At 43.0% G+C, this 12,699-nt stretch overlaps 1 protein-coding gene across 1 annotated transcript; it reads left to right on the top strand.

Annotated features, from left to right (window-relative positions):
- The first annotated feature begins 1,857 nt into the window (after nt 1-1,857).
- LOC114914685 (uncharacterized) lies at nt 1,858-9,418 on the top strand. Its single transcript, XM_073246859.1, has 5 exons — nt 1,858-2,028; nt 3,874-4,118; nt 4,690-4,902; nt 8,892-9,123; nt 9,210-9,418. The coding sequence occupies exons 1-5, from the start codon at nt 1,858-1,860 to the stop codon at nt 9,288-9,290; spliced, it is 942 nt and encodes a 313-aa protein (XP_073102960.1). The 3' UTR covers nt 9,291-9,418.
- Nucleotides 9,419-12,699: the final 3,281 nt, after the last annotated feature.

Genomic DNA, 12,699 nt, shown 5'->3' with positions numbered 1-12,699 from the left:
GGGCCATCATGCAATGCAATACATGAATTGGCCATAACAGTGGAAGATCAATATTTTACAACGTATCACTATATAGCTTTGATGAATTCACAAAATGCATTCATCATTCTTCCAACAAAATCCAAAGAAAGCATATTTTTAGTAGCCATGTGTGTGAGGGTGCACTCATTTTCTTTTGCCCCCATGTCCTTAGCCTTTCTTTGAGGACCGTACCATTGATTTCTCATTGGATGCCCATCATTTACGCATCAATTCCTAACATTTCACCTGAAATTTGAGTACACTGTGCATCAGATGTGACGGAATCCAAACTATGCATAATAAATAATACAGTAAATCATGTGACCACAACTCTCCATTGGATGCCAGACTTTTGCTAAGATAAATCACATGTGACAGAATTATAGCCATTCATAAAATAATTCGCATAGTTGCCACGTACCAAATGCCAGCATCGGGTAAGAAAGAGCACGTTTGGGGGACCTGCGAAATGCGTTTTTAGTGGGATTGGGGCCATTGGTGGAATAACCCACTTTGACAAAAACGGAAGAAAAAGAAGTTGAGCTTCCCATATGTCCTTTAAAAAAAAAAAAAAAGGATGAGCAAAGATCTTAAATTCTTTTTTTTTTTTTTTGTCGGTAAGATGGGGTAACCCATTTTGACAAAAATGGAAGAAAAAAAAGTTGACCTTCAAAAACAAAAAAAAAAATTTAAACATGTCCTATCTAAGATCTTGCTCATCCGATTGTTGAAGAACGAAGGTAACTCTGTCTTCAGAGAAGCTAATAGTTTCGTAAACTTGATGACAATAAACATAGCTAATCACGCTGGATCTACTATGCGAACAGCTGTGATAGCTAGGTATTCCTTCTTAATCATCAGTTATTTTATTTTTCAATTCCTACGAATGTATTTATTTAATATTAGTTTAAAAAATTTAATTTAACTAAAAATGAAGGTTTTGAAATTGTTGCATTCACGAGGAAGGAGAAAGTATGCAAATCCTTTCACGTCCTGGGGCCCATCAGGCTCACCCTTGTTCCATTTGTCCAAATAACCTTTTCGGCCGCAAGAGTAATAGAAGTGCATGCAACTCACGGATAACGCCAGGAAATCTCCGTTCCTTACAATGCTTCGGCCTCCAATTAGAGGAGCAACTTTTCTAGTTAGAACATGGAGTTTGACCTGAAGGAGGATAAATAGTTGAAACTGAAAAATCTCAAGATATATCCATGCAGTACTGCCCTCATCAAATGATGTTCTAAAACCTTTTTCTCTTAACTACTTGAGTAGTTTTATGCTGCTGAAAGCGTCATTAACGAAAATGTACTAGAAGCCCCTTTTAGAGTTTTCTGCTCCCACAAAAAGGATGTAATCTTCTGGCTTTCACTCATTTGCATCACAGAAGAGGGCTAGTCTGAAGTGGGACTTCCACTTTGAAGCATGGGAACACGCAGACTTTGTCTCCATTTTTCTCTCCTATCCAAAATCCATTACTGTTCACAGAAAGGATCCAAATTGTCTGGATAAGTGTCCTAATATGTGTGGTTACGGTTGCTTAGCTTAGCAATGCTGTGGTACAGAATGCACTTCTAGATAACCAAAGACTAGTCTTGTTCTTCTAGTTCTCCAAATCAATATGTCGTCTTTTAAGACGTGGGTCCATTATGGAAAAGGCATGGGGTCCTTCATGGAAAACCTGCAAGGCTCGGAAGGTTGACAAGTTTATATTAATTCACTTATAAAATTATTACATTAACAGATACCACTAGCTTCATGAGTAGAAGAGCAATGGGATGTATGAAGTCCGCATAATGAGGTATGGATAGTATTTTGTCACATTAGTTGTTGCGTTAAATGGTATGTGATTCTAATAACGCCGGGATACCATCTTTAGGCTATCAATCAGCTCGGCTATGCACTGAAACAATTCTATTTACTTTGTGGCAAAAGGGTTTTGGTATAGCTCACAGCATATATTGCCAAACGCAAAAATTGATTGATTATGGAGTTGCCAAATCAGCAGTTGTAGGCTTGATAAATTTTTCATGTACGCATAATTAGCACCCCAATGAAAAAATTAGTTACATGTCATTTAATTTTTTTTGTATCAATTCTAATTTATTTGCCTATTGAAGCTTCAATTTGCTCTCTCCTTGTCCATGATTTGTAACAATATAACAACGAAATTGACATTGTGACTAAATAAATCAAGAATCCCATGCCTCTTGCATAATTTTGGAAGGATTGGTAGAAAGGTGTGCCATGGAATTGGTGCACTGAAAAGCTTGTGCCCACTTTTATCTTTGGTGCAAAAAGTTGTGGGTATTGGAAGAGGTCCTTTGACAAATGCACTTGAGGAGGAAAAATGCAAAAGAGAATATCAAACATAGCATGGCATTGGCCAATCATTGCTCCCCAACCATACGCAAAGCAAATGGTTGAGCCAACAAAGGGACCAAAATGGAACAAATGGTCTATGTAGTGGACAAATCAAATAATCCAATGATGGTCCTACTTGATAGTAGACCTTGCTATATCATTATTGGCTCAATTCATGCAAGATGTTGCATGTTGTAGGGGACTAGATGTCACGAAGTAGCGAAATATTGGCTGATTAAGCTGAGGAAGCCATAGAAAAGAAGTTGTTCTATGATCAACATGACCCTAATCAGAGGTGATCCCATCTACAATCATTGCAGCTGTGAGTAACGATCCCATCTTGCCGGGTAAATTGCGAGATATGCCGTACCCATTTCCAACCACTTCAACTTGCTTATGAGTTTTCGTAGTGAGTGAGGGAGTTAGCTGTTCTGACACCATTTCCTGAGGCTTTTCTCATTTGACATGTTTTCTGTAAATTTATTTGTTTGTGAGAAAAACTAGTTAGATAGGTGGCAAGAACATGCCGTCTTGTTTTGTTTTGTTAGACATGCCAGTATCCTGTTTTTGAGGACCTAATTCACAAAGTGGGTTGCTTCTGTCAGCCTATGGGCTTTCTGGAGCAAGCCTCTATGTACACAGTACACGCCAGCATTGTGAGGTAGTTGATCTGGGTTCGCAGCTAACATCTATTTGTTTCACTTGCTACCTTATCTGATTTGACAGAACGATGAGTGAGAACGCATACGGATATATATTTAATCCAACAACAGCTATATTATGCATAGATTTTGAATATTTATATAGAATTAAAAAATTTAAAAAATATTTTCTGACTAATTTTTTTGGATGAAATTTCAGACTATGATAATTAAATTCTCAAATATATAATATAAATATACAACACAGGTATATTTTATGACTATATCAAGATAAATTTAATTTATGCCCATGCACAATGCTCATAATATATGCTAATTGTTATAACAAATCTCAACCTCCTAAAGTTCCGAGTAATTTAGACTTAGAATTCAAATTGTTGGCTTGAATGAGTTCACATAATTCTTAGCAAAAATGATTAAATGATAATGGTTCATAGGCTAACCAATTCAAATGATTTGTTGTTGATGCAAGTAATTTATAGTTAGATTGATTTAGCAATCCCAATCTGAATCAATTGCGAAAAATTGTCATCCAAATTTATTTGCTCTGGACAAATCGGAATGAACTCAATTGGCAGGTGACGGTAAGAAAAAGACTACCATCTGCCCCTATCATAACCCCTTGAACCATCATGCAAGCCCTCTAGCTCTACAACAAGAAGGAAGCAAGGAATTAGAAGAGTGGCAGAGCCAACTATGCCTTTAATGACCCTTCATTCCATCCCCCCTTGTTCTTTGCTAGCATGCCCACCTGCTTACCCACGAACTTATCATCATATCCGAGATGGGAAGCAGCTAAAACCCCGAGTCTCAGCAATGCTCTGTATAGCCAAATATCGATGGAGCAGATAACCGCGAGACCATAGATTTCAAGAAGCTTAGTCTCTCGCACGCATTTTGTCGAACGGCTGCCGTGCTCAATTATTCCACCACTCCTTTCTTCTCCTTCTCTCCATCCCGAGGACGCACACGGAGGACGGCGACAATTGCAGAGGAGTTCACCGGAGATCCGGCACGGTCGCTAGAAGTTGATGCTGGCTGCAATTATCCACTGACGACTTCCATTCCCACCGTGTGAGAATCTCTTCCCCCAACTATACCTGATGTACGATTGTCCGCATACACTTTTCTATGCGGATTCCTCCTTTCTGCATAGATATTTTATGAGGACATCAATATATTAGTGCGCAATTTTTGTACCTCCGCCTTATGGGGATGGAAACCACCGTTCCGCATAGAAGTCATATGACAACTTCTCGTGCGTATTCCGCATATGAATTATACTATGCGAAAGTGTCCGTATATTTTCTATGCGGTTTTATTTCCGCATATGAGTTTTTGGCGTTGGTCCTCACACGATCATTGCGTGCTTTTTTTTTTTCCCCTAACATAAGGACGCTTTCCATGCGAGAGTAGCGAGGCAAAACTACCTACGAGCGACGGGTGCATGGCACGATCAAGGAAACCACCGTTGCCTGGTTCTCTTTTTTCGTCATTCCATGGACGTGGGAGGAGTGGGTTTAAAGATCTGGCGTCTAGATGATCCGATATCAATTCCTAGATGCCGGCCGAGATCACGGATTTTTTTTTTTTTAACTATTTTTTTCAAATATTTCCATTCTTATATTATATTTCGGCAACCCAGATCCCGGATTCGATGTCAACCTCCTGTCCCTCTCGCATGGAGAAACCCAACGCTGTTCCGAAGCCGAACGATCCCACTGCTCCAACAAACCCGGGAGGAAACACGGCCCGCGCCGCCGCCACCGCTGCCCGAGGCAGCAAGAAGAGAAAGCACGAGGATGCCGAGTTCGCCATTCCAACTACTTCGACATGCGATCTATCGTCAAAGGCCGAGGTGAATTCCTGTCTCCCTTTCGATTAAATGTTTATAACTCGGAGAAGTTCATCAGTCTCTACCTAGATTTTTCTTTTTGTATCTTTCTATTCGATTAACGTTTCATACTATAAAGTTTAATTTGTTTTATGAACACGTCGAAATGGAATATTTTTTGCTCCAATTTTGTAACTCTGAAGGACATGCTTCTTTTCAATGTAGACTATGCTTGTGGTGTGTTCTATTGATTATGTTTGAAGTTGTCGAAATGGAATTCTTTTTCCTTGAATTTTGTAACTCTGAAGGACATGCTTCTTTTAAAATGTTGACTGTGTGTTTGTTGGTGTATTCTATTGATTATGTTTCATAGAGCTAAATATGTTCTTTTCGTAAGAAGCACATTGAGTCTAAGTTTATGGTGAATACTGATATAAGGATATTCCTATAGGATTTAGATGAAGATCTTATAGGAATTGGGCCTTTTTGCCCATCTAGCTTGTATCTTCCAAGGGCCTACCCAAATCCCAACCTTTGGGGCTGCTTTCTTGGTATAGGATTTGAGCTGAGAGGTATTTGGTTGGTAAAGCCATGTTTAGGTGGGCAGTCCAATCCATGAATCTTGCGGGATTTTCAGTCCTATCCTACAGAGATATCCGAACAGGCCCTTACTATATTATGGAATTTGAGCTTTTGGACCAATCAAGGATATAGGACTGACACAACATTGGGACCCGTGAGAATATACTAGTGTGTTTTGATGAAACCTATGATTCTCCTAGGCATTTGTTCATTTTTCACTAAAACCTTGAAATATCAGTGATGCGTCCTAAAGAAGGGGATTGCTGTTTAGGATAGATTGACAAGAGTGATCACAATTCATCAAATATGGAATGCAACTAGGTTCTTACATAGGCAAACCATGACTTATCTTGATATAGGATTCCAGCAATCTTCGTCTTCTTTTCTGTCAAGAAGAAGATAGTGCTTCCAGTGATCGAGCATGTGAATGTTAGTTCTAATTCAAGGGTTACGAAGGTTTATGTATGCATTTTTGCTTTTGTTGTTACTATTTATCTTTTACATAATCGAACATGAGAATTTGCTTTATATATATATATATAGAAAATAATTTGTAGGTTAATAGATAATCAGACTGGCGTGCCTTATCAATATGGATCATGTTACCTTCATATATTGTAGGTTGTGGGGAAAGACAATTAAAATGAATATGTTTTAGTTCCATTTTAACAGTATATATTTTCATTTAGGTTTCATTGTCAAAAATTCTTTTTTTTTTTAATAGGAAAAGAAATTGGAAATAGGTGACTGACTTTTAAAAAATATTTGACATGATTTATAGTAAAACAACTCAGAGTTAATGATAAAAGATAGTCCAGTCCGTTTTCCACTATTCAAAATGCCATGAGCCTGAGATCCATGTAATCGAAGCAAGAAAATTTCTCTTCATTCTTGGTCTGGATAGAGGGCATTTACCTCTACTTATACAACACAAATTCCAGAGGTATGTCTTGACCCTGAATGCACTTTGTCTTTGAGATATTTACTGAAGTGCCCGTGCTTAAGCCACAATACTTTGTATATCTTACTTGGGGATGTAATTTCTCACCTCTATAGACATATCATGTGCAAAGCATGTGCAAGCGACCAGTATAGGAATTTTTATCATCCTGAAGTTATTGCTAGATACCCTCTTCCTGCAGACTGATACTTTTTTGGTGGTTATTAGAAAGATATTTTTCTTGATTGCTTTACATATATTTCACATTTGATAAAACAGTAGCTTATCACTGTTCCCTCTGTAAATTTATTTTTTGCATGAAACCCTAATAACAATCTGAATAATTTTTGTTTTGTGAAGGTTCCATGTGCTCCTGACTTTTCAATTGCAATGCAGCCAATAAAATTAGAAAAATGTAAGGTCTCTGGCTATGCTTCCTTGCAGAAATACTTTATCATCTCAGTTTTGCTATATAATAGCTTAGGTGATTCTTATTTTGACACCTAACACCTGTAGATGCACCTCATCTTAACTTCCAAGTGACACGTAAACTGAGCATGTGCACAATGTTCCAACATTCATGCATCATGCACCCAAAAAGGCTAACAGTCATAATTTCTTCTCTTGGAGTAACATAAATGTAACCAATAAACTGCATTCCAGAACTTTGAGATCGGCTGTGCAAGTCCCATTTCCAACTATCCTTTTTTGGTTAATGTGTTCCTGACAATTGAAAACGTCCTCAAAACATCTATCACTGATCTGACCATGATTTCTGTGACCCTCATTTCTGTCCATTCTGGTGGAATATCTAGCCTATTAGCACATTTTCAAAATTTTCATGTCCTGTTTATATTAGTGGAACTTCTAATCCTCCCCTATGTTCACTAAGTAGCATGTTAATCGTAAAGTTTTCCAATTGATCCGGATGGTATTTGACAGTCCCATGATACTTTGTATGTGCATGTTGACATCATTAACTTTTCTTTAATTCAACCATAGAATCATTGTCTATATGTTCACCCTTTTGTACAAGATGCCACTTGACAACTCTGATTTTTGAGTGTCTCACCGCCATTTCTCAAAAAGAAAAGCTGTGATTTTTTAGACATCTCTCTCTCTCTCTCTCTCTCTCTCTCTCTCTCTCTCTCTCTTTGATTTCTTCCACAATGTTGAATACTTGAAAATATGGTCTTGGTGCTATGGTTATTACGTGGTTGCATTATATGAACTACATGCAGGTATTCTGTTTACAATGTTACATGTAAGTGGCTGTGGTCCATATTGAGTTGTAGCTCGTGAAAATGGATTTATTGCATTATTGTAACATCTAGCATAGCCAGGAATAGCCTTCGTATGCTTGGGTCTTATTATTGGTGACTTGTTGTGAGACGTCAAATGCTCTATTCCAAATGCAGACTTTTTTGGTGCAGTTTGCACCATACAAAAAAATATTACTTTTGGTCTTAAAAGTAAACTTATCCCATTTTTGCTATTTTTCTCGCCTAGGGGAAGCTGACTATTCACTCTTTTAGTGTTGTGTCATTATGGCACCGCTGTGAGATTTCTTCTTCTGCCTTTAGTTGTGTTTATATATTCAGTTATGTAGGTCACTGAAACCATCTTTCTGGCAGATGGCAGATGACTAGGAACTGCATGGGGCGGCACTGTTTTTTGATGGCGTTGCTTTGCCAAGCTACAGTTTTGCATCCTAATCCTCTTTTAATCAAAATTTTCCTGCCACTTACTAAAAGGAAAATAAGAAAAGTAGAAAACACTTTGTTAAATATAACAAGTTGCCTCCTATTCTGATTTGTCATAAAACTTTTGTCTTTGTGGTTCTTCAATTTCTAATTTCTTCTGAAGTTCTTGCAAAAATTTGATATATAGTCTTCTACTAAGAAATTGCAATATTCAAGACAGCAAGTTGCTTCGAAAAAAAAATGTAACAGATCAAGAGCAGGAAGCAACGTGCTGTTTTGGTAAAAATCTTCTACAGTTTTTCCTCTCCGAGTTGTTTCCCATTCTAGTGTCTCCTGATCTTCTTGCAGAAACTTGATATACTCTCTTTCTTCTTTCTTCATAACCTGTATAGCCCTTTTATGCTGCCAGTAGTACTACTTGCTAACATCAAGTCAGCGCCGCATCACCGGTGCAACACTGCCTCACTGTCAATTGTGGTCAGCATGTCGATCATTAGAAACTTTTGCCACATTGGTTTCATGCAACTCTGTCGACTCTATCATCATATCTTAGTTCCATGTCGATGCAACCAACACACCTTATCCTCATGCCTAGTTACGCATGTAAGTTCATGGCTATGTTTTCATCAAACCAAAACTCTTTTTCCTGTTGTGTTCTTCAGCTCTTTTGATGTGTGCATATGTTTAAATGTATTGTGTGAGATCACATAGAGCTGCTAAATGCTATGGTGGTTCTATGCAAGTTCTGCATGTATTGCTGATTCTTTTTCCTCTGTAACAAATTTCAGAGATGGAGGTCATTGTAGAGTTAATGAACTGACAGATGAGACAGCATGTCCTGGGAAGCTCAAGTCCTTTAATGTGGAACAACTGTATTTGTCTGGGGCAAGTGAGAAGCAACCTCACCCGAAACCTCACAAGGAAAAAAACTCTTCAGCTTGGGCAAGTGAGAAGAAACATCAGGAGAAGCTCCAAGAGGGAGCATCAGAAAAACCTCAGGAACAACAGTCTTTGGCTGAGGCAAGTGATTTACCAAGAGGAAGAAATCTCAGGAGCTGCTTCTTTTTTTATTTTTTTTTTTAATTTATTTTTTTTGAGTGTCTCAGGAGATGCTTCTCAAGGAACAAAAATCTTCTACTGGTGCAAGTGAGAAGAAACCTCAGGAGAAGCACCAGGAGGGACCATAGCAAAATTCTAATGATTTGCCAGGTGTATTGAATGATGTTGCCCAAAAAGTGTCTCCGTCTGATAAGATTCCTAGCATGCAAGTGAAACTGCCTCCATCCAGTGAGGTCCTGTTGCGGTCAATCCCCTCGTCGCCTAGTCGCCGGGAACGAGCACCTACAAGAGAAGTCCACACTGATCGGAGATGCCTCCGGCGGGGATCCTCCAACGGTCAAGTCGGAGAGGAGACTAGGCAACAGTAGAAAAGAATCAGGGGCTCAGTGAGAAAGAGCTAGGGAAAGAGAGAGAGCCCAGGAGCTTAGAAAAACCTCTTCCTTCAACACTGTTGCCTTCCCCGTTTTATAGTAGGACGCGGCGTAGTCCTGTCATTAATGGCGCAGACAACCGGGGAGTTGTCAAATCGCCGGAGGCTGTCAGAGTCGCCGCGGACTGACAAGTCGTAGTGGGCTGTCAAATCACTGGGGTTGACCTATGTCCTTGGCAGGACGATGTCCCCAGGGCGGCCACGCCGTATGTCCTTGTCAGGACAGCAGTCCATAGCGGTCGTACGGTGTTTGGGGGAGCTGACCGACCATACGTCGGTATTCGGCTGCGGGACGTTGGGTGAAGATCCGAGGACACCGTCGGCTGGTCCAGCACATTGCGGGAGTCGGACGTCGGCTGTCACCCTCGCCCGACAGTGAGTCGGTAATCTGGGCTCCGCCGCTCGGCTAGTCGGGAATAGAATGGGTTTGTCTGCCCGACCGAGACTCCTTTAGTCGGATAATGTCGGCAGCTACTGTCGGCAGTCGTCGGTTGGTGCGGTCGGTAGAGTCGGGTGTTGGTCGGATAGGCCCGAGGGTGAGTCGGCGTAAAAGGGGTCGGTCGGTATATCCCAACAGTTGCCCCCCTCACTCCTGAGTCGGATGTCGTGCTGGCCAGCGTTTTCATGTAGGCGATGGCTTCGGACAAAAGGAGTGGATAACCATCACATCATGCTCCGACTCTGACGATCGTACCAATGAACGGTCAGGCGTCAGATATCCCAGTGGTGTCAGACATCCCATTGGTGTCAGACGTCCCATTGGGAACAGGAACCGCCGTTTCTACCGTCTCCTCGGGAACGCGAACCGCCGTCGGTTAGTGAATCCTGAGATGCAGTTTTTTCGCCACATGGTAGGGGACTATTGGGCTGAATCCGTTCAGACGAATGGAGGCGACGTGGCTTGATCTGTAGCAGGTGCGTCGAATCGTCGAACCGAGGGAAGGCCCAGATGCTGCCACGTGTCAAGATCCGAGAGACCCTCGTTGGACGTGCTCTTATCCCGACCGTCGAGGGGCACTATATATATAGGGTCACCTGTATCCAAAACTTCACTTTTCACAGTCCTGTTGTCGAGACTCTGGTCGAGTGGTCCCCTTGTTTCAGAAAGTTGTCCCTGCCTTCTTCCTCGAAAAGTTTTCTCGAAGCCTTTATCTTTGTCTCCTTGTTTTTCGCTTCTTTAAAATTTTCTTCTTTCTTTTTCCTTATCCTTCTTCTTTGGGACTAGCATCATGGCTAGAACCTCTCCTCGAGGAAGTCCGTCGGAGAACCCGACCGACGATTCTCGGTCGACCCCGGAGGTGGAGGTTTCTTCACTTTCGGGGTCGAACGTCGATCGGCTCAGGAAACAGTACAGCATCCCGGAGCAGTTTCGGCTGTTCGCCCCTGGGGCTGACGGTCGAGTTAACAACCCGCCCCCGGACCAGGTGGCTTTCTATGTCGAGGACCTCCGGGTCGGTCTTCGTTTTTCGGTTTCGGAGTTTGTCCGGAACATCTTGGACTATTACGGACTTTGCCCGATGCAACTGGCGCCGAACTCAGTCCGACTAATAGTCAGCTTTGCCTTGTTGTGTCGGCTTTTGCCGACCAATCCTCGTATCTCCCTCTTCCGAGCATTCTTTGTCCTCCGACCCCACCCTAAAGCCCGAAGGTGGTGGTTTTTCAATCCTCGAAAGGGTCTTTCCTTCATCACTGATCTTCCATCGTCAATTCATGGGTGGAAGAACCAGTTTTTCTTTGCTTCCTCTTCACTTCCTTGGGGGTTCCCTTCCTGCTGGGGCGACCCCCTGACTCGACCGAACGAGAATAGCCGAGTGGAGGCAGACGATCGGGAGGATTTTAACCGACTCAAAGATATGTCGGTACCGAAGCAGAGAGAGCTTGTTACCGAACAAGCTCTTTATGACGCCGACTTGAGCTTGGGCCCCCGCCTAGGTACAGTTCAGCCTGTTGGTTGTTTCTTAGCTTTTCGTTTATCTCTAAATTTGTACTGACTTTTTGTTGAAATTGCAGGTATGCCATCGAGAATGAGACTGACGGCCGTCGAGATTCGGCAACATACGGCAAGAAAGAGGCCAGCGCCTGGGGCTGGGCCTTCGCAGTCGCCCAAGAGGCCCCAGACGTTATCTCCGACTGCGGCTGTGCAGTCGGAACCAGTTATCGTGTTGTCGGTGCCGGAGGTGCCACCGGAGGTGCAGCCCGAGGAAAGGACAGTGGATGGTGCGATCGAGGGAGCATCGACTGCTTCGCCGACGGAGGAGGTTCGGGTCGAAGCTCAGGAGCCCGAAAGACCTTCGGCAGCTCACGTTGCGGCTTCGGGGGGAGCTCAATTGAGTTCGAGCTTTCCCTCCCTCCCCGACCTTCGGGCCTGGGCGGTCGGTCGGGGGAAGGCCCCGATGGCATCGGCGGGCGACACGAGGTCGGGGGATCGCGCGGCGTCGTCCGACATCCGGGTCCTCGAGGGAGCATCGGCCCTGGCCAACCACGACTTGGCCAGGAGACTGTGTCAGGCGACCCTCCTTCCAGCTGACCGGGAGCTTCTGAAGACTCAGACGGTGACCGAGATGTTGTCTTCCTTTTACCCGACTATGATCCGGGTAAGTTCCGCCTTGTCTTCTTTCCCTATCGTTGTTCTTATTATTTTATTCTTCTAACGATTGGCTCTTCATTGGCAGCTGATCTATAGCATGTCCGAACTGGAGGCCGGGTACCGGAGGTTCGGGGATGTCCGGACGGTCTAGAAGGACAGGACAGAGACCGCCGAGGCTGAGAAGGCGGTATTGGTCGAGCAGCTGAAGCTGTCGATCAATCGGGAGGCAAGGCTCGAGGAGGAGATCTCCCGTCTTACCGACGCACTGGCTGCCTCGGGGGCCGAGCTTCAGTCGGCTCGCAAGGAAGCCAGGTGTAAGGGTCGTACCGCTCACCGACTGCGGCGCGAGCGGGATGGTTGCGTCATCGAGCTCGAGGCCGAGCGCGAGCAACTCCGGGTAAGCTTGGAGAATCTCGCTAAGGCTGAAGAGAACTTATCCATCACCCAAGCCAACGCAGACATAGCGAAGGCGGAGGCGGAGTCGGTGAGGGAGGCTCTAGGTCGGGCAATGGAGGACTTC

This window comes from Elaeis guineensis, chromosome 12 (assembly GCF_000442705.2).
Source record: "Elaeis guineensis isolate ETL-2024a chromosome 12, EG11, whole genome shotgun sequence".
In the NCBI taxonomy this organism is placed as follows: domain Eukaryota; kingdom Viridiplantae; phylum Streptophyta; class Magnoliopsida; order Arecales; family Arecaceae; genus Elaeis; species Elaeis guineensis.
The sequence above is the reverse complement of the archived record's forward strand: the minus strand, read 5'-3'. Positions and strand labels throughout refer to the sequence as shown.

What these genes read in the sequence shown, in the direction of transcription:
- LOC114914685 (XM_073246859.1), top strand. Translation starts at nt 1,858, where the DNA reads ATGGTATGTGATTCTAATAACGCCGGGATACCATCTTTAGGCTATCAA. An exon ending in GAGTTGCCAAATCAGCAGTT is followed by an intron (nt 2,029 to 3,873) that starts GTAGGCTTGATA and finishes TGCTCTGTATAG; the next exon opens with CCAAATATCGATGGAGCAGA. An exon ending in ACGACTTCCATTCCCACCGT is followed by an intron (nt 4,119 to 4,689) that starts GTGAGAATCTCT and finishes TCGGCAACCCAG; the next exon opens with ATCCCGGATTCGATGTCAAC.